The sequence below is a fragment of the Condylostylus longicornis genome, unplaced genomic scaffold (genome assembly GCF_029603195.1).
Source record: "Condylostylus longicornis isolate FDR11 unplaced genomic scaffold, ASM2960319v2 ptg000022l, whole genome shotgun sequence".
NCBI classification, from domain to species: domain Eukaryota; kingdom Metazoa; phylum Arthropoda; class Insecta; order Diptera; family Dolichopodidae; genus Condylostylus; species Condylostylus longicornis.
In genome coordinates this window covers 3668429-3692018 of record NW_026577991.1, presented here as the reverse complement: position 1 = coordinate 3692018, position 23590 = coordinate 3668429, and the positions used below count along the sequence as shown (strand labels likewise).

At 23.0% G+C, this 23590-nt stretch overlaps 1 protein-coding gene across 1 annotated transcript; it reads right to left on the bottom strand.

Moving 5' to 3' along the window:
• Positions 1-727: 727 nt before the first annotated feature.
• Positions 728-23590, bottom strand: LOC129606894 (uncharacterized protein PF3D7_1120600). The gene is made up of 2 exons (XM_055517513.1): positions 23372-23590; positions 728-2634 (listed from the first exon to the last, which is right to left on the bottom strand). Exons 1-2 carry the CDS (start codon positions 23481-23483, stop codon positions 1745-1747), a joined length of 1002 nt encoding a protein of 333 aa, XP_055373488.1. The 5' UTR covers positions 23484-23590; the 3' UTR covers positions 728-1744.

Below are 23590 nucleotides of genomic sequence, written 5' to 3'. Positions count from 1 at the left end.
ATATTATATAAAGTTATAAACAAAATTATGTATAAATTCAGGACAAAATATTTATTTTAAGGATAAAACACATAAAATAAATAAAAAGAAGCGATATTTTGGGGGTTCTTTAAAAATATTTAAAATTTGGAAAACAATTAAAAAATAATGATATGTAGTTAGGTTTCTTACCATACTTAGTATTAAAGGAAAACTATTCATAAATCTCAATCATCGAGTTTTAAATATGCTTGGCTGTCCTTAAACTTTTAAACATTTAAAAAAGCAAAATAATCAATTCAATTATATAAACAAAATTTATTTATTTTTGATAAATTAATTTTTATTTCTATAATAAAATATAATAATTAATTAATAATTATTTATATATAAAAAAAGAACAAAAAATAATAGTGAATTTAATATTTTATTAAAAATATCGGACATTATACAACGGAAGTGCTTTTTTTATATTATATTTAATAATTTGATTCTCAAGCAAAATGATCCAATTTCATAATTCATATGTATAAGTTTTTTATATTTTTCGTAATAATTATTGGATCAATTTGCTTTTTATTCTTCTTTATATTTTAATATTCAAATTAAGGGTTTTTTTTAACATTCTTATACTTATTATAAAAAATCATTTTTCCGTATTTGTTTAATATTCGTTTTTTGTTATTAATTAAAGTTGTTGAATTTTATATTTTTATTATTGTACATAATAAGAGAAAGAGGTCTATTTTATAATACAGAAGTTCTTAATATTGCAATTATATACGTACTATTATTAATTATAAAATAAAATTAAAATTAATTGTATATTCATATTATAAATTTGTAAGTTTTTTAAGTTATATATTTAAAATTGAGCTTTTAATTTTATCATTTTATTATTTGTTTCAATTCCAATTCAATTTCGTGCTCCCACAGTCAATTTTATATTCTTTATAGAAGTAGTTCATACTATTGCTTCTTTTACTTAAATACGAAAAAATTTCTTAATTGGGCGATTATTTATTAGTCGTCCCATATTTACAGATTTATTTTCCATTATACAAACGAATCAGGTAACTTATAACCAAATTAATTAGAAATATTAAAAAATTAATCTTATACATATTATGAAATTTCATTTATGATAACATTGATAAGTTTGTCTATTTAAAGTTCCGACATTTCTGACTTATTGCAATTTGATTAAGGTAGAATTATAGTAGAATCAGTTTGTTTTTTTTATGAATCCTTTCCACTAAATTATTATCCAGAGTAAAAAATTCGAAGCGTCAAAAAATTGAAATTAATATTATTCTTAAATTTAAATGAAAAATTATAATAAATTTTTTGTAAGTTAATTTTTAAATTCAGTATAAAAAATATTTTTAAAGGCTAAAGAAAATCCGTTTCCGCTTGTCGACGAACGATATCATATGAATGCAATCAACATTTTCCTCGCACATTTTCAACAGTTTCCTTTTTTTTTTAATTGAAATTGTAAATAAATAATCCGAGCCTCTTTAATTAATTCTCTTACTTTTCAACTTAAGTTTAATCTTCCAATTTATAATTGATTGATATTGTTTGTATGTATTTATGTATATATTTGTTTTTAGATGTTTGTATATAAAATTTGTTGTATTTTCTTGTTGTTTATTTGGCTTTCTGAAGTTAATTTTTTTTTTGTTTGTCGCGTTTTTAGTAATTAACAATAATTTTGTTTTCATTTAATTTAAATAATTTTTCTTTTTGTTCGATTTTATATTCAAGTATTTGTAATTGCTGCATTTATTTCTTTTTCTATTGATTCAACAGCTGATGATAAATTCTTTTTTGAATTTTCTTTAATATCAGTGATTTCATTTTCAATTGTATTAAATGTTTTTGTACCCATTACATTAAATTTATCTTTAATATCATCTAATTCATTTTCAATATTATGAATTGCATTCGAGCCCATTTTATTTAATTTCTCTTTACCATCATTTAATTCATCATCAATTTTATTAATTGTACTCGATGTCATCTTATTTAATTTCTCTTTATTTTCATCAAATTCATTTTCAATATTTGTTATTGTATTTTTACCCATTAAGTGTAATTTTTCTAATTCAGATAATGTTGGTACTGGTGTTGGTGGATTATTATTTTCTTTATCATTTGATAAAATTTTTTCAATTTCTGGATCTGGTGATGATGTTTTAAGGCTATCAATCGATTGCATATCTGTATTATCACTATTTGTTATAATATTTTCAATATTATCAATATTTTCTTTAACATTATCTATACCACTATCAATTTCATTTTTTGTATCTTTAATTAAATTTTTCATTAAATTCTCTGAATTATCTTTAATTTCAGCTGTTGTTTCATCAAATGTACTTGCGATTTCATCTAATGTTTCATCAACCAATTTTTCATTTGGATCTTTTAATGGTATTATTTTAAAATCGGTTGATTCTTTTGGTTCCTCTTTTGTAGTTAAATTTTCAGTAATTTTATCAATTTTTTCTTCAACTTTATTTTCAGTATCTTTAATTTCTTTTTTAGTACCATGAAAAGCATTTTCAATTTCATGTCCAACATTTTGTGCAGCACCAACAATAGCTTCTTTTACATGATTTGCTTTTTCACCAATTGTGTCTTTTATTTCTAAAATGAAAAAAAAAACAAAATTTAAAAAAATTTATTAGACATTGTCATGTTTATATTAAGAATTATTGTTATAGTTTTTTTTTTGAAGAAAAACGCATATTATACAATATATTGTGCACATATACAAGATGTTTCCGTTTTAAGTATATTCCTGTATATAGGTGCATCATTGCGACGACGGAGTTCCAGTCTCACAAGGTCTTCGAATTTATTAGGGTATCGGATCTCATACGGATGCTGTAGGGACTTGTCCCGCACTCAGCACTCCAGCCATAATAGATTCTCATGATAGAGTGATATCATTTCATGGCTTTCTATAATCTTGTGAGAAATCAGAAATTCATATGCATATATTGGGCTTACACAAAATTTATGAATACTGTCCCCAGGATCGCTGATACAATAATATTTGAAATAATTGGAAGTGCACTTAAAACGGAAATATCCTGTATGGAAAGAATTCAATTTTACTCTTCTAAAAAAAAAGCCAAAAAATAATAAATATTTCGTTTGCAAAAAAGACCATAAACAACTCAAAATTTTTTATTTTTGTTTGCAAATGATGAATTATTGAAAAGTATACAAAAAAAAAGGAGAAAATATTTTGAAATTGTAAAAATATATTAAAAAAGTTCTCTGTACCGCAGCTAAAATTTGTGAAATATTAATCTAGTATAGTTGAAACATAGTTCAAATTTGGTTTTTGCTTTAACCACAACACATACATTATTTGAATGCTGAAGGGAAAATGAATAGAAATTCAATTTCCTATGAATGCATAATATTATGAAGTTAAATTTTTTTATTCTTGAATTACAATAACACTCAAAAACAGAGTTTGCCCTACTTTGTTAAATTATTTATCGCAGATGCAAAAATAACAAAATTACATTGATTGTATTCTTCACAGTTCCTAAAATAATAATTAAAATTAATGCTTTAACTGAAATGAAAAAATAACTTATGAAATACTTATGGTTCTCTTGGAAGATATTAATCATTAACATTCCATGTCTGTGCTGATTATATACACATAGTAACCTCTGGATCTCTAGTGTTACACACAAAATTAGTATATTCAATATTGAAGTGACTTCTCTGGCAATATATCGTTAGTCATTTACGATTTTGTTCTATTTGTTCAGAAACCTGGATCTTTAATAATTGGTTAGGGTACCACACACTATAGACTGTTTCTTAGTCTGCCTGTATGTTTTGCAATTCTTATTTACTAATTGTATTTCTTGTTATTGTAAATTTGTTACAAAATTATAAATATTAAAATTAAAACATAATTTATGATATAATATATGAATATCGACAGCCCCCAATTACGTTTTACTCCTTCTATTCTGAAATTCAAGGGCAATTCATTTTGTCCTCTTTTCTTATTTTGTTTTTAAAATAAAAAAAACTCAGATAATAATTATTGCCAAGAAAAAATTTCACTTTTGTCCTAAATTTTTATGAAATAAATTCTAAGAATGAAAAATCACTGAATACTTTAATGTGAAACACGAAAAAAAAAACAAAAATTCACAAAAAAATAAATTGGAATTTCAAGTGTGCTGCCGCCTATTTGCGTGTCTTTAAACAAAAGAAAAAATCAACAAGAACGAAAGTTTTAAAGTCAAATTTTATTTTTATTTTTTTTTTACCCAAAAAAATTCAACAAGTGCTAAGAATTTGGTTTTATTATTTATTTTGTAATTTATTTTATATTTAATATTTGAATTTTTTGTGTATTTCTTATATTTGCAAATAAAATATTTAAGTTTAATCGTTCTCGTCTTATTTGTTGTGCCTGTGAGAATATAAAAAATTTTTATAACTGGCATAAAATGGCATACTTGTATACTAATTATACACTAACTTGTCTTACATTAAGATTATAATTTGTAAAACCACGAAAGCTATATTAAAATAAAAATTAAAATAAACTAATGAGAAAACGAAAAATGGTTATTTCAAAATGATTTTCTCAAACGCTCAACGCAAGATTTGTCATAGAATTGAAGCCTAGAATTAAACTTTCAAATTTTTGTTTTGCAATGTTTGTATATAGGAAAATGTTATCAATTTAATTTCGCTGTGAATTGAAAGCAAATTTTTTTTTGGAAAAAATTATGAAAAAATTCTGGCGCTTTTTGCAAATTTGATCCGCCTCTGCCTTGTTTAATATATGAATTTTTATACATACATAAATATAGTTAATTAAGCGCAATAAACACAAATTAGCAAAGAAAAATTGAAGTACGTATACGGGTATATATAAAATACACCATCACGTGGAATTCTAGTAAGTTAGGGAAAAAAATTTAGATGCGGTCTCTACTTGACCTAATAAAAAATATTTTCAAAATATTATTTTTCTTGGAAATTTTTTTTATTTATGTAATTACAACCAAATATATTTTTTGTTTAAATTTTTATGAAAATTTAAGGTTATATATTATAGTGGAATTGAACCATCGCAATATATAAATTTTTCTCTTCATAATTTATTTTTTAAGAGCTTTTATTTTGGAAATTAAATAAAATTTCAATTTATGCTTAGATAAAGCGAGTAAAATTTTCAAAATTAACAATAATTAAAAAGTTAATTAACAATAAAGTATACTTAATGCCGGTCAGAATATATGCGATTTTAATTTTTAATAGCTCATATTCAGTTTTTAAAACTGTTTATAAATCGGTGACTGTAAGAGTTCTACTCTAAAAATATTAGGAATTTTTAAGAACCTAAACAAAATTGTGTTGGAAACGCCAAATGAAACATGAATATTAAACCAATATCAAGTAGTAATTTAGATTTTAAACCAAAAAATGTTTCAAATCAAGTATATATCGTTGATTGCGGCAACATTTGTATTGCTTTATCGTAAAATAATTTTTAGAACACTCCTACTGTAAGTTAAAAAAAAAAGAACTGCCCTGTGTATAACTGTGGTATTCATTTGGTATGAAAATTTTGGTATATTTTTAAAATATAAACTCCCTTATTAATTTTTTTAATTTTTACACTCATAACCCCTGGTTTCATTACTCCTATTGTATTGTAATGAACACTCAACTCCAATTTTCCAATATTTAATATATATACGTGCAGTAAATAAATTTAGGGCAAAATGGCGATATGAATATAAAATTCTTATCTTAAATAGAAAATCTTTATAGGAAAATTTAGGTCAAGCTTAACAAATTACGTCTGAGTTGTAACAAAAGCAAAAAAAAAAAAAATCATTTAAATAACATTTTTTTTTTACCCTTGATATTCACAATATAATCACACTATGTATTACTTTTTGATTTATTTCGTGTTTCTTTTAAACTAAAGTTTAAGTAATTTAATATTTTGATTAATACACGAATTTCACGAAATCCGTATATATATAAAATGTGCATAAATAACATGCTTTTCCTTCATACATAAAATATTAGAGTAAAGTGTAAAATGTTAGAGTAGATTGTAAAAAAAAAAAAATACATTAATTTAAATATCATTTTAAAAGTACTTAATCACGAAATCTGAACAAAATTTTTAAAAACTTAAAGCCAATTAACACTACATGGTTGTAATGAATATTTTCTCTTTTTATATATAATAATTATGAATATTAATTATATAATTTTCTAAATATTATTTTAATTAAATACATATGAACAAAGTTCCTTCTGTTCTTTATAAAAGTTAAAATGAACATTTAATCGAATTAACAAATTATATATAGCATCTAATAACTAAAATTTACATCAAAGTCAACTGGTATACATTTTAAATACTGTAATTATTAATACTTCTTGGAAAATGTACATTTTGGAATGAAAGTATTTATTTTTACTATATAACGATTTTTTTTAAAAAATGCATACTTTTAGGGGAGAGAAAATTTTTTGTTATAACAATTAAGTAAAAGGATTAATTATTGTAAAATGCTATAATTCTTAAAACTATTTTAATATTAATAAAAAAATTTTGTGATATTATTTATGAATTTAAAAGAAATAGTACAATCGCGTTTATCTAAAACTTAATTACAAAATTTTTTCTTTTCAAAATATCCATTATATTTTCAAGGATTTGTTACGAATTTTTCTTTAACATATATATATATATATGTATTACTTAATTGATTATGATTAAGAAAACTCAATTGTTTCTTTAAACTGACCGAAAATATTTAAATGTGACCTAGACTTAATTTCAAATTTAATTTCCTTCTTCGCATTTGTTATTGGCATACAATATTTACGGAATTACAAGAATAATTTTTGTAATTTAGAATAATTTAAAAAAAAATTTTTTTAAATGGTCTTAATGCTTATTAAAAGTACCAGTACTTAATTTAAATAACTTTAGAATTGTTAAATTGTCAAAAGCAATTATTTTAATAATAAAAATTCCGTTTGCATAAAGAGTATATCTAGATTATTCGTTTTGACTTTGAAGCGTAATACATTTTTTTGTTGAAAATTGTGATACATTTTGTCTTATTATATGATTTGGTGCTCTGCTTGAGGAGAAATCGAATCTTGGCTGCTAGGTAACTGACGAATGTCATCATGGGAGACATTTTGTTCAACAAAGTTTTCTTCACAGCTGCTGGAAATGGATCGGGTTCATGAGTAGAGTTTCTTTGCCCATTATTTTTTTCAGTTATCTACAATGTATTATACATTTGTCATATAAATTATGCCTTAAAAGTGTAATAGGTCCAATTTCAACTTAATGTGCCAATTTCTTAATTGTTAACAATTAGCATTATTATACTTTTAAAGAGTGTTAGACGGCGGTTTTTCTGGACTCCGTTACAAGTTACTCTACAATTTTTACTTTATTTAAAATTTCATATACCTAAAATTGATTTTATATAATTTTAGAATTTAGTATGAAGAAATCAATTAATTAATCAATAATTATATATAATATTAAAACAAAGAGTAATATTTGAGGAATATTTTTACAAAATCTTACTAAGGGCTAATTTTAAAATTATTTGTTTTTAAGACACAACCATGTACTTTAATATCTTAATTTATTAAGAAATTATTTAGTGTACTTAACATCTTAATGAATTTAAATATGATTCTTATTCCAGACTCTCACAATTTCCAATATGTTAAATTCAAGAATTCTTAGTTGACTTGTATAAGCCGGTAAAAATGGAAATAAAATTTGGTAGCCTCATTCATTATAACGTGTTTCGGATACATGTTCGATTTCAGTTTATGAATCGAGGTAAATGAATAAGCAAACCTAAAAATTTTGATACATTAAATAATATCGAATAGTGCTATAAAAATTTTTATTAAATAATATTGTGAAATATATATGTATACTTTAAAATACACCTACACAATATTTTACAATTCTTTTTTTTTTTTTTTTATAAATTATACAAAATTACTTTATATCCTTTGATAAAAATATTATTTTTCATGTGAAAAAATATAAATTTAATCCACATGTTGCGTGTCCTTTTTTTTCCAATTTTTTTTCTTCCATTCCTTTTATACTTTTTGTAATTTTCTTGGATTTAAAAATAAAATGATAAATAAACATATTAAAATATAAATAAAAAGAAAATTATATGCAAGTATATTATATGTATGTAGCTTTATAAGAATATTTTGAAATCCCTATGAGAGTTTTTTTATTTTTTATTGCTGCTCTAATGTGAATTTCTACTCTATATTTAAGTATCCACTTTCTTGTTTCAATAATATTAAATTTTAATTACATATTTCTAAATGGACTTAGGGTGATAAAATTTGATTCAAAATAATTTTATTAATTTGAAAATTTATTAAGAAAAATATAAAGTTTTTTTTTTATATATATGTGATTCAGATTAGAATTTAATTAAAAATGGAATGATTATATGTAATTCGTCTATGACACACTCTAGTGAAATTTTGTAATAGTAAATTGATTAAAGAATAAATTAAATTCGCCGCCTACCGGTGAAAAATATAAAAATATGCGTATTTCTTAGAATTAAGAATAAAATTTACAACGAATTTGAATATGTAATTATTTTTTTTTTTGTGGAAGTTTAGGAATTATTAATTCTGACATTTTTTTAAAAAAAAAAAAATACAATAGGATGTTTAGTTCATTTATATTTAAATCAAATGAGTCATAGTATTTTGTATGGGTTTTTTCTTTTTTTCTAGAATATTAATATCGATTTTTTGTTTAACGCATACATTGTTAAATTTAAAATTGAGTATTAATATTACAAAATTTATTAGGATGTAAAGAAGACACTTAGATTAAATAATAATAATGAAACTGTTGGAACTTGAACCAAAACGGTGAACGGCAACAGCAGACGATTTCAGTTGTTAACACAGAACAATAATGCGGAGTGGCCAAATAAACTGTTTAGATTTTACGTACATATAATATCGCACACATCTAAACTTGTCAAAAGATGTCAAAAAAAAACCGCCAGCGGTAAAATGTCATTCTAGGCCACTTTACCGACGATGTTTGTTTGCGACGGTAATTTCCCTTCATTCTTGACAGTCCCATTTATATATGTATATTGCAAATTAATTTTGATATTTCAACGCGGAAAATTGGTCTAGGATACCTGGAGTACTCAATTATCGCAATATATGTTTCGAAATGTGAAATGTTAATATTTCTAGCGAATGTATGAATTATTAATATGTCAAATTTATGAATAGTATGCTTTTTATATAATCCTATAATATTCAGTTTTTTAACTAAAAAATTGATAAATCACAATTCTTGTTTCTTTTATTATAAAATTTTTGATTTAATATTCGAATAATATTTTGTAAATAAATAAAAACGTCATAGTACATAATAACATATCATATTTAAACATTTTACGTCATTAAGTCGTTATTATCTTATAAATTTTATTAATCACATCAATTTAGATTTTGTTGCTTTCATTAAAATAAAAAAAGCAACTTAAAATTTATAGTTATACAAATAAAAAATACAAAAAAACAAAAAAAAAATAATATTATTTAATATACTCAAATAACTTTACTTTTCAACTCACTTCCTTTAATTTTTTGTGTAATAAGGATTAATTATTAATGAAATTAATATTATGAGCTCTATAACACCATCAAATGTATGGTAGACCTTAAAATAGATTTTTGAAAGAATGAAAAATAGGAAAAAAACAAAGCAAAATTTTTTTTTTATTATTTTTGCTATATACAATAATAATAATAATAAGCGTGAAAAATTTCCATAAAACTCATAATTTAATGTTAGTAACTAGATTTGTTAAAAGAAAAATATATGATTTTCTATCACGCTATTTTTCGTATGTATATCTTAATACATATACATATTTTGTTTTATACTCTAAATAATATACAAAATTTCAAATTGGAATAAAATTGAAAGCCGAGAAATATTTCGCTATTAATATTGAATTTGAGCAATATTGAAATTTGGTCGTGTGCTTTTTAAAACAGTAAAATTTTGATACTACATTCGAAAAGAAATGAATTTTTTTTTTCTAAAATTTCTTATACTGTAACTTAAAACACAATATAATTGCGAAATGCAAATGTTCAACAAGTATTCAGCAGATTAAGTAGAATAAAGCATATAACAATATTTCAAGAAGCCAAAAAGGTGATATGTATGAGAGATATTGAGATAGATTATGACATTTCTATTATAATCACTTGCAATTTAAATGTCAAAAAAGCAATTCAGGTTTTCTGTCAAAAATTTTTGACGGTTCACGATTTTAAAATTTCACATAAACACTAATGATAATCAGTTTTTAATAATATTGACACTAATAACATATAACAATCGTCCAAATATCCAATTAATCTTTTACATTCAAAATTAAATTATTGAAGCGCATTAAAACTGTTGAAAAATTTTACGACTTCTATATTAAATGTCTACAATTCATAGCGTTTTATTTTTACTTATATAAACGATTCCATTATTTAATTATTTTACCTTAAATAATTTTGTAAAAACTCATACTTTGTTAACAATTTAATAAATCATGCAATTTAGAGTTACAATAATATTAAAATTGCATTATTATTTTTGTAATAATCGTGAAATCAAAATAACAATCTTGGAAAAATGCACGAATTGTTTTTTTTTTTAATGAAAAATCAGTTAGTGTCATTTTAATACGAGATTGAAATTATAATACATTGCATGTTTAGAAAATAATTTCATAATTTTAATTCATTTTTATATTATTATTTAAATATTTATTTTAAATTTTCATTAACTGTGATGACAAATTACCGATAAAATTTTAAAAATAATTATTATGTACACCGAATAATGGAGCTTATGAATCATGTTGTTTGGTTGATAGTGAGAGAAACTGAAAGGGGTTGAAATTAGTACAAAAATTGTCGTTTTGATTTGTCATTCTTGATATTTTTTTGTTAATAATATCATTGAATATAATGAAAAAAATTATATTTGCTTATACATATGTCAAAAGTTTGCAGCCGTTAATCAAATTAATTTGTGGGAGAGCTACAAAAAAGATTTTCCGCAGCGAAATGTCAAAATGCATATAAAATCGTTGGCGTTTTATTTTTTGACATCATCGATGTATGTGTAACATTATATACAAAATACTATACAGTTGTTCTATAATAACAACTGAAATCGTTCGTTGTTACCGTTCACCGCTTTGGTTTTGTTCTTATATTATTTATAGCGGTATTTTTATGCGTAAACTTACAAAATATTAGAGGACTCTCTATTCTGCATTCTATTGTAAAATATTTTTTAATTGTTATTATAATGCCCAATAATCCGACACATAAAATTATTTGACATAAATATTAATATTTTTGATTCCCTATATAATTTAATTATTACTTATAATTCTTGTAATTTTAGCGAATTTGTTCTTTTAAACTGTTTTAAGAATTATAATGTAAGTATAACTATGTTTGAATTTCGTTATTTTTTAATTATATAAAAAAATTTTCTTAATAATTTCAAACTATACAATTATTACATTCATTTATACACAATCAAAATAGTAATTATTAAAAATAAAATAGAAAAAAAAAAGGAATTGAATTTATTTATATTCGGTTTTCATGACGGAAGCTACTACCTTTATTTTCTAGATTTTTTTTCTACTGAATAAATAAAAAAAAAATGCCAACTATTTATAATAATATTAAAGTTCAAGGGAATTTTTAATTAAAGTTTTTGGTAGGGAGAAAAACCTTACATTTAGTCTTTTCTCCTGTATTTTAAATTTAAACAAAAAATTTATTCATAAAATAAATTTCTGTACACATGATTATAATTTCAAGAAATACAAGTTGAAAAAACGAAAATTTTATAAAAATAGATTTTTAAAAATGTCTACCGCACTGATATTTTTAAAATATTTTTCTACTTTTTTTTTAATATATAGAAACTCTACTGTTATGGAATTTATAAAACACAAAAAATATGTCGACTTCTTTTGAATTTATTATTTTTTGTAAAAAAACAAAATTTATTCAAGTTTTAAAGTTTTACGAAAATAAATTAAATTTCTGTCTTCAACAAAATAAAATTATTATTAGAGTATTTTTTTTGCTAGAAATTGGAAAACATAATAAATTTTAAAATTTGTGATAAGATTTTTATTTATTCCTTTTTGAAAGTTTTCTATATTATTAAAATAATATAGATAATATAGGAATTAAATTACAATTACCAATAGAAATATTTGTATAGAAAATTGAAATAATTTAAAAAAAAAGTTAAAATCGAAATCTATTAAAACTTTATTGTACTCGTATATACAAGGATAAGGAAATCCTGATATATTTAAAATGAATTTCTGCAAATTATTTTTTTTATTTTCTGAATGTTTACAATTTTTACTTGCCAAATTTTCGTATTATAAATTTTTGTTTAAATTAATTAAAAATTTTAATTTATTAAATTGGTTTCACACTTTCCTAGGTTATTACCACAGTGGGAAATTTATTTTTCACTTCATTTCAACAGGAAAAGAATAGTTCGAAACATAAGAACTAACAAAACTTTTAAAGTATTGTGAATTAAATTGGCAATATCAGCCATGAGCTTTTTATCAGAAAAAATTTAAAGAAAGTTATTTTAATTAAATTAATTTAATGCTAACAAAATCTAATACCAGTAAATTTGATATTGGCATTGGTAAGAGTTGATCTTGGCACTCTGAGGTCTTCTATTTTCTAGGATTTTAAATGAGGTTTAACTATTGGTTGTATTGTATGTTAACACTAGTATTGTAGCGCAACTGTTTTTCTTTTCTTAAAACTTAATCCAAAAGCTTCTTTTTTGTCTCTCATACTCAATTGCTACCCGTATACAATGTTTCTATTCTTCCTCATTAAATAATGACGATTTTTCTGGGCAATTCACATTTTGTGCGTCTAAATAATAATTGTTTTGGCTCTTTCGTGCAATATTAATTTGCATAATATCCCTGATATTAATTAATCGCAACTTTTTATAGGAATATTATTTAATCCATACAATTTCAGATATAAATTGATCCAATCACAGAATTCACTGTCCAAGTATAGTACCATACTGAAATTTCTCTTCTCACAAATATTTAAATCAAATTGTGAACAGGGCCACCGCTTTGTTCGGAGTTTTAAAAAATTTCATTACGAGTAGTAGGTGCTATACTATATTCCTGAAAAGAAAAGAGATACGGACATTTCATAGTTAACATGAAAAATCTATACTTTTTTCTCTTCTTTAATTATATAGTTTTAGATGACTCTTGGTTACGATGGGTTCGCAATTACATAAAACTTATCTTAATAATATGATTCTTAATAAGTAACTTTTTAAATTCAAAATAATTGAAATCTGTTTTGATGTCTTCCTGATGTCTAATTTGCGATTATATACAAATTATTATAATTTCCTTATATGTAAAAACACTTTTATTATAACAAAAACGAAAAAGAAATATTTGCAAAAATTTTCAACTTAAACACTTTCCATATTTTAAAGTGAAAACTTTTAAATGAAAAAAAAAAATTCTTCAAAGAATGAAAAAGCGAAAATGAGGAGGAAAAAACAGAAAAAAGAACAATGAAAATTCAATCTTTATTCAATTGAAAATAAAAAATCTTTAATCTTTTTTTGAAGAATCCTTAGAAATCCTTTAAGAAATTTTCTTTTATTTTCTTAAGGACTTTTTTTGCACCAAAATGGATGTACCACTTTTCGATGTGCAGTAGTAAACAAAAATTTTTCAATTTTTCTTTAAGATTTTTTTTTTTCTTTTGCACACACTTGAAATAGTTTCTCTGACAAAATGTCAATTCATTTTGATAAATTATTTTGAACTTTTATTGCATATTAGAATAATTTTTTTCATCTTAAAATGATTTTCAAGAGTTTCGGTGAAAAGTTAATTTCCTTTTTCCTTTTTTCTAATTTTTTTTCCTATTTTAGATATGGATAAGAGTTGCCGCATATAAAACCGCATTGTATGTGTAAATATAAATATATTAAAATTAAGTACATAAGGAAGAAAGGATCCTTAAATATTTAAAATGAGCTTTAGGTAAGAAACCAACCGGAATTATTGCGGAAAAAAATGAAAAGTTTGGGTTTTATGAAAATCAGCAAAAAAAAAAGGAAAAGGGTTGCTTTTTTTTAAGGAAAACTTTGGAAAAGTAGAAAAGAAAAATTGTTTGAAAAAACATTTGAGAAAAAATTTTCTATTTTTAAAAAGCAAAAATTTTATTTGGTTTTTTTTTTTTTTGGATCCTTAACACTCGTGTTATTTATGAAGTGTAAGATATTTTTCCGGTGAGGTTACCAAAAAAAAAAAAATATAGAAAATATTTGAGATTTTCTTTTGAAGAAAACCTGCACATTTGATTCTCATAAGACCACTCTTTATATTTAAATTTTATTTGTAGTTTAAGTAGTTTAGAAAAAGAATAGAAATTTAGTTGATATTATTGCTTTTCTTATGATTTAATGGCTCTTTTTAAAATAACCAAAAATTTAAAATTTCATTTGACACGATTCAAGTTCAAATATGTAGGATTCATATGAGTATAAAATTTAAAAAAGAAATTGCTGCTTAAAAGAGTTTAAAGGACTCTGAAAATTATTATTTGCTTTCTATAATTTTGAAATAAATTGAGATTTAAATTGTGGCGAGATAAATATAATTTTAAGTTTTTGCATAACAATTTCGATCCTAAAAATTCGCATAACAATACATCTAAACACTTTATTTCAGGGCTTTTTTCATTGTACCAGGATTTTTATTTGGAAATTTAAAATTTGACCTAATTTTATGCTATGACTTCTCTTTAAATTGCATTTCGTATGTCTCAGTAAGTTTATATGAAGAATTTAAATTTATTCACTGGTATTAAATGATCTTATTGGACCAGAATAATCCATAAATCATTACCCACTTTCATGAAATTTAATCATTTTTCATTCAGCGTTTTTAAATATAATAGTCTTTAAATTAAAACTTTAATGAATTTTCTTTATAAACTAAATATGAAACGGAGATACCTATAAAATTAATTGATTTTAATCCTTTCTATATACATACATTATATATTGTACACCTGTACATAGAATTATAGATGTAAATTTGTTAATAGCACACATTTTTTACATTTCAAATAAACATTTTTTTTTTACTCGAGTCACTCGAGATTAATACAGATAAAGGAAATTATAATATTGGACCATAAAACAGAAAAAATAAAATAAATTGGAGAATAAAAAAGGTTTTATTTTCTTTTTTATTGGCCTGACATAATTTTTCGATATCCTTTCAATAAAACCAAAAAAAAAAAAATCATATTTTATGTTATTGCTCTCGTTTTCAATAACTATTGACCGCGCTTTCTAGGTGTTAATAGTAAGGACTAAAATATTTTATGTCCATAAACGCAATATACATATATACATTCGTACATAATGTTCATAAAATTTTAAAAATAAATTTAAGTTTGAGTATGATATTAAAATGTGATAAAGCTATTGACATAAAAACTGCATTTTCTAGCACATATCGCTCGATTTCATAAAACAAAATTTAAATAACTCAATATTTGTTAGTTTGAGAATATTTTTATTTTCACTGCTTAATTTGAGCTAGAGAATATAAGTCGGAATCGGAAAATGATATCAGGTACCAAAAGATTGAACGTTCATTTTATTAAATTTTAAAATAAGCTAATAACGCAATACTAAATTATTGAATCTTCTTGCTATAAAATTACATACATTGTACGCACAGTAAAATTTTTCCAAATTTCCAGTAACTTATGATTTTCTCAGAAATTACAAAAATTCACGTTTTAAGAATTGATACACTATTGTAGCTAGAAGATTTTTGTATTTACTATTTTTATATATGTATGTAATGTGTTTGTTGGTACGTATATGCAGCTAGGAATACTATTGATATTTCCTTCATAAAAAATTTACTGTCATTTAATAATATATTATTAAACTGGAAAGGATATAAATATACAAATATTGTATGTACGAGGAAATATATGGCCATAATACAATAACGATACCCACTAATATATGTATATACGTATGTAATTTATCCATATATGTACATATTTGATATAAATTGAACAGTAATAATGGCGCCTTTCACAATCATTTATTATTTCTATTTGTATGTACCTACAAAATATAAACAATTTTATTTTGATATTTAATATTTTATCGTAATTGTAGATTATTTAATAATAAAATATAAAGTAAAGAATAATGTTTTTCTGTAATTTTCTATAATTATGTAATTTAAGCAGCACGTTTATGAGTTGTTGACCTATAGTATATTATTGTTATATTTTTGTTTTGGTCTGACACACATTTTTTATTTTGTACCAATCTGAACCTTTAACTTTTTATACATACTTAACTATTTCAATTAACGATTATTTGATATATTTCAATTTCTTACAGTTTTTGGTATTTCTACATATGTTTTATTTTTTAATCGACTTCTCAAAAATTTTACTTCAAACGCCCTTATCTTTGATAATTCAGCCGGGTAAGCACGTTTTAAAATATTTGTTCATACTTATAAATTTTTTGCTTATAATGGTGCTACAATATTTTTAATTAAACTAGAAATGTGTAAATCGTTATAGATTTTGCATTAGAAATTAACTATGCACCCCAGCGTTCGTAAACTTTTTAATTGCCAACAGTAAAGCAAATAATTTAGTTTTTGGGGTAATATACATAAGTGTGTATTTACCTACTTCATTACTCAGGTTATTATCGAATTAAATATCAATCAATCATTTTTCATTTTAATTTGTGCCTATCTGTATGTACTTACAATATATTATTTATAATTTTTGTCTTTCATTAATTTAATTGAAATTTTAACATTCATACTTACATATATGTATGTATATGTGAATACATTATATTCATTCCCACATAACCTATCACATTTTAGGTCCTTTCCTTTTTAACACTATCAGATTATTTGTTTATTTTCATTTGAATAATATTTACAATTAATTTGTTTTTATTTTATCTAATTGAAAAAATCTTAACGAATTTTATTATTTTCAGAATTATATTCAATAAATTGAAATGTTATGTTAAGTTTTATGGCTTTGATTTTTCTCGGCTATATTTCACCAGCTATATTTTTTGTATAATAAGGTTATTATTCAAATTCAAATATTGGTGTCAAAAAGAAGTGTAAAAATGTAATATAGATGGAGTCTAGTACTATAAAAATATAATTAATAACAACTATGTTTACACAACGACTCTTTATTCAATAGTTGACATAAGATTCATTCCGCTAGCCAACAAAAAAGAATGAAACGTATGTCAACCATTAATTCAAAAGTCGTCGTGTAAAGTATTGTGAATTATTTACTTTCTTAAGGTGAATTATTTAATTTCTTAAACAAACTTTTGGATGGCAGCTCAAATTTATGTGCTAATTGATAGCACGAATTCACAATATTCTAACACATATTTCTGTAAAATATTAAAAGAAATGACTAATGTATATAATCGTTACGGTAAGCAGTCCGGGAACTCAAAATATTTAAATGTTTTTTCATAAAGTATAACTTTTAAAGAATTTCCAACTGTTCATTTAAGTTCGCAGTAATTAAATACGTAAATATTATTCAAGAAAAAATTGATCATGCATACATTTATATGGATACGTGTACATATTTGTATAAATATATGAAAATGAATGACAGTATTATTTATAATCATAAAAATTATTTATTGACTGTTTTATAATAATTTCAAAATAATGAAAATCTGAGCACGTACATAAAATATTTTTTTTAAAGGGTCCTTGTTTAAACAATTTCTCTAACAACACATGCAATACCAACTCATTATTAATCAATTTGCATCTATTAGCAAAGGATATTTTTAAAGGAGAAAGAAAGGTTTTATTTATTGTCTAAGTTTTCAATCAAAAAAAAAAAAACAACTAAAGTTTCTAACATAATTTTGTTTAGATTATGGTACTTAAAGCTCTCATTGCTTTTTTTTATTTTTATTAACTTAATCTCGTTGATATTTTTTCACACCTAAAGATAAAGTATTTAATTTTTTTCTCCTTTTTTTAAGTAATTTGAAAGTACATACTTCTTTTTCGTTTATGCTTTAAAGTGAAAAGAGTACTTGACCTTAATGTGTGTGTTTTTTTTAAAAGAAATATTCAAACAAAAACAAAAGAATAAAAATATTCTCGTTAAAAGTAATTTAAGAAACAGAAAAAAACTTTTATTCTCATTTTAAAGTAATAAAAAACAAAAAAATTTTGTTTTTAAAAAATACAAAAACTTTAAATCTTGCCAAATACATCGCTACTTAAAAAACAAATGAAAGAAAGACGAAAACAGTGAAATTTGTCTCTATTTTTTCTGTGTATACACGTTTTTTATGTACTTTAAACAATAATATGATCATTAAATTTTTTTTTCTTTTTAGTTTGTTTATAATCTTCATGATAAGGCTTTTCATTTGCATATCAAACACATATATATATATAAACATATTTAGAGAGGATTTCACATTTATATAAAAATACTTAAATAAATTGTTATATTTTGGTTGCTAGTGGTGTTGTTTAGTTTATTCCGCTTTATAACAATTCACTAATAAATTTTTTCCTTATAGAATATTTCATAAAATATCCATATATGTGCAGGGTGTTTTGAGTTTCATAAATAATAAAAGCTTAAAGCAAGAAAATGAAAGGAAACGCAATTTGCGTATTTGCCTTACAGCGAAAATATATTGGGAATGGTAATTAGATATGTACGTTCTTTTCAGATATAAATGAAAACAACAGCTGGAGCATCATAACTTTAAATTTTGATATTGTGAATGCTTATTTAGAACTTTAGAATTTTATTATTTTTGAATGTGAATTTTTGAAAGTGAACGCTGGGAATGTTTGTGAATTATGACATTGTCAAATTTCATTAAAATCAAAATATCATAATTTGATATATACTTTGAAATAACGGTATTTTTGTCAGCCGTCATGTTATGTGAACGGCATTATCAAAAGATTATATATGTATCTCAATATTGGTTAGCAAATTTTTTATCCGTTAGTAATTGAAAGAATAATAATAATAAAAAAAAACTTAAAATTCTAAGTTAAAAACATTAAACAAATAAAGTAAATGAAATGAGCAAAATAGACGCTACAAAAGTTAGAATCGAATGCAGGAGAGTTAAAAGCACCACCCAGGACCTTAACAAGAAAACCCAATAGTAAACTAATAAATATTGAGGATTTTAATATTTTAAAATTTTTATGGAAACCTTGTACAGAGATGTATAAAATACATGTTTTTAATGTAAGTACCTATATACATACATATATGAGTCAGAGTGTGTACTGCAATAATGATTATTGTCGTATAGAATTTTTGCGAAAAAATTTTACCAACGTATTTATTTACTTAAATATGAAGATTTTATTGAAAATTTTATTTTTTGTTTTCCTTCATTTTTGAAGAAGAAGAAGGGATAAATGATTTTTTATACCAATATAATAATGTTATATTTATAATAATATCACGCAAAACGCGCAAATATTAATATTTGTGGTATATATGTACATAAATATAACAAATTCCTTCCACAAATATAACACATGCATACACAACAATGTCTACATATCTAGCTCTACATAATATTCAATATGCTATAGTATTTCAAAGTTTTTTTTTCACACGGGCAACAAAAACAAATAAGAAAATACATAATCTTCTTAACTTTGTGTTTTACACATGTTTTTTTATTCAAGGGATATAAAAAAGGAAAGTATTAAAGTGCCTATATGTTATAAGAACAAGAAATATTTTTCATGAATAATTTGACATAAATACCAAAACCTACATATATGTATATGTATCTATATACTTCCCCATACATACGTATGTATATAAGTCGATCGTGATTCGTGATACACAAGGCAGAATATTTTTGCAATAAAATTAAAATTTACGAATTATTATATTTTGTTTTCAAAATGATAATTACCTATAATAACATAATAAAACTCAAATATGGAAGATATACAACATACGAATTGTGAATATACTTTTCATGTGTGCACATTATGTAACATAAGCGCTTGTTGGTAAAGGTCTCTTACCAAACATAAAACATAATTTGAAAAAATTTTGTAATTAGACAGAAATTTTTTTAGAAAATTCCTATTCCTTATTATTGGATTGAAATTGGATATTGGGTTCATCCGTTGTGTTATATTTGGAAAATACAGAAAATTTGAATGTTATAATGGAATTGTTATGAAATAAAAATATTGAGGTCCGATAAGAGAATCATAACAGGAAAAAGCACAAGAATCTCCAGAGTAAAGGTAACTTAAAAAAAAAAATATGCTGATTATGCTAAAAAAATTATTAGTACGGCAGGTATTAGTGCCGGATTGGGAATATAAAGTGAAAATATTATTATGTACAACATTATGCCAAAAGTAACGCAATATGGACTGAAGTTTATGTCTGCTACATCATAGTTAGTACAAAGTTGGCAAAAAAACTATGTAAAGATTTAGTATTTTTTTAAGAAAGTTCCAATGAACAGCAATAATATTGGGGAGGGACTTTATTTTTATATACATATTTTATTTTATAAGATTAATTTTTCGTTATTTCATTTGGTCTTCATCTACAGGATATCCTACTTTTGCGTTATCTACCTTATAAACTTTATATGTATTTACTATCGGAATGAACAAGTCGTGAATATTACACAATATTGTTCCATTATAGAAAGTCATTTATGCGTCCTATTTAAAATTCTTATGTTCTCTTAATGATTCTCATTATTTATTTATTCTGAAAAAAAAATTCTAAAAGTATAGTAAATTGTATTTTTCGAATTTCTCTATTTTAAAATGTTCTTGTAAAATATTTTGTATAAAATTTATTTAAAAATAACATTTGCAATATCATAAAGAAAATATTTTGAATATTTTTTGCAGCAAAAGAAGGAATTTTTTACTTATTTTAGTGCAAATTTAAATATGTACACTTTGTGTATGTAATATAAAACAAGAATTTGGGAGGTAGGGAGGTAGCTACCTATAACAGTTATGATAGGTGGTGGAAAGTAATTTATATTTTATGGCAGCTTTGATCTAGTATTCTTGTAAACTTTAATTTTGTACAAGAGAAAGAGTTAACTAAAATAGATAATTATTATGTTTTATTTCGGTATTTTTATGTTATCTAGAATTTCTAAAACTGAAATTGTAAAGTATATAATTTTATATCTACATAATGTACTTTATATGGAATATTATAATGCAATAATTTAAAATATTGAGTTTAAATAGGAAAGGTTTAGCACTTGTAAATTTCAAATAAATATGCAATTTTGAAGTAAAACGGGAACATTCTCAATATTCAAACACGTTGTTATATTAGATAAGTGGGTTACAAGAAAAAATAATTTGTTTTTGTTTTTATTTTAAAATTTACAAAGTACTAAAAAAGGAACAATTTATAATTTCCTAAATAAAATTAAATTAAGATAATTTTTTCCTGATGAAATTGGTATCATTGTATTATGTACATGTATAACCAAATTTGCAATATTTTGTTGAATTAGAAATTTTAAAGTAGTCTTAGTGAAACTATTTTTACTATAAGAAGAAATTTTACTAGTGCATTTAATTCCATTTTAATGATTTTTGTTTCTAATTTCAAAAACTCCTAATCATATTCATATCAATAGAGTTAAATCATGGAACATTGTGTATGTGAAATGTGACTTTAATTTTTAGTATATTTTAAATTTTGTACCATAAATTTTAAATTTTTTATGTATTAAATTTTAAAACACGTACATTCTTCTTTTTTTAAATAAATCTTTATAAAATATAAAAATAAATATGAGTTAAAGAAACGTTCTAAGAATTTTTATATGTTTACTGTGTGGAAAAAGGTTACAAACATAATGGTGTAAGAAAGATTATTGAACCGTATTGAAAAATTTAACATGTGTATGTATGTAGCATGAGTGTGGTTTTTGCTTCAATGATTTTTTTACTTAAATGATTTTAAGAAATACAATTGACAAGATTATTTGAAATCATATTGTACATTTATCCTTTACTTTAAATAAGTGTGCGTGACATTGAGTGCCTTTCATTGATATTAAAGATTTATTGATTTAAAAAATTTATCACATGGAATTTGTAATGAAAAATTGATCTATTATTTTTGAAATTCAAGAAATTCAATTGATTAATTTTATTATATTTTAGGTTCGGCTATCAAAGAGAGCTCAAAATTCGAATTCATCACCACTCTATTTTATTTAACAATTAAAATTGCGTTGCAACATAAATCAAGTTGTCACTGGATCTACCATTTTAATATATAGTTACCTACAGTTTGTTTTACTAATTGTTTAAAATCAATTACAAATTAAGTTAAATTCCAAGAAATTTATTTAATTCTAGAAATTTCTAAATTTTTATTTAAATTCTTCTTATATGTACTAATTATGTATGTATATGAATTTGTCCAACTGTTTTAGAACAAAGTATTCAACTTTATTAATATTTAAATCAATAAAAATTAATATATTTTTTTATTTCGATTAACGTATTGATGACGTTAACAATATTGCGTGAATATTTTTTTTTCCTCCAAAGTCTATAATAAGTTTTTAAATGAAAAATCAATAATAATGGTGGTGTATCTGATTGACCTTAAGTAGAATAAAGTGACATTATAATATTAATATTATTATTGTGTTAATATTAAGATTAAGAAAAATTCGAGGGTCTGATGGAATACATACATATGTACAATATATTTGGCATTATTATAGGATCAATTTTTTTTTTGTATAAAAAATTCTATTTGAAAAAAGGGACAAATTAAAGAATTTGTGTTATTGTTAGTAATGGAAAATTCTCTATCCAACTTAGAAAATATTCTCTATCCAACATAGGAAATTGTATATTTTTGGTTATTTGTCCAAAATATTTAATAAAATTTGTTTTTCTTGCAGTTTTGACGATATTTGTTCTTGCAGTTTTGACGATCTTGCAGTTTTGACAATCGATTTGAAAATCTCAAAGTACTGGATGGAAAGTACCATAATTCTCTTGCAAGATCCTCGATAATGATTATAAATGGTAAAAATTTTCTTTAAATTTATTTTAAAACTTACCTGTTAGCGTTTCTTCACCACTATGTATCATTTTACTAGCTGCGTCATTAGCAGTTTTTAATGCACCATTACCAGCAGTTGAAATAAATGGTGAACTACTTGCGCATCCCATTTTTACATTTATCTTATAGCCTTAATAAATCGTTTTAATTATATAATTTTATATATTAAATTAAAAAGTTTCTTGCGGTTTCGTTTTTTCTTAGCGACAAAAATTAC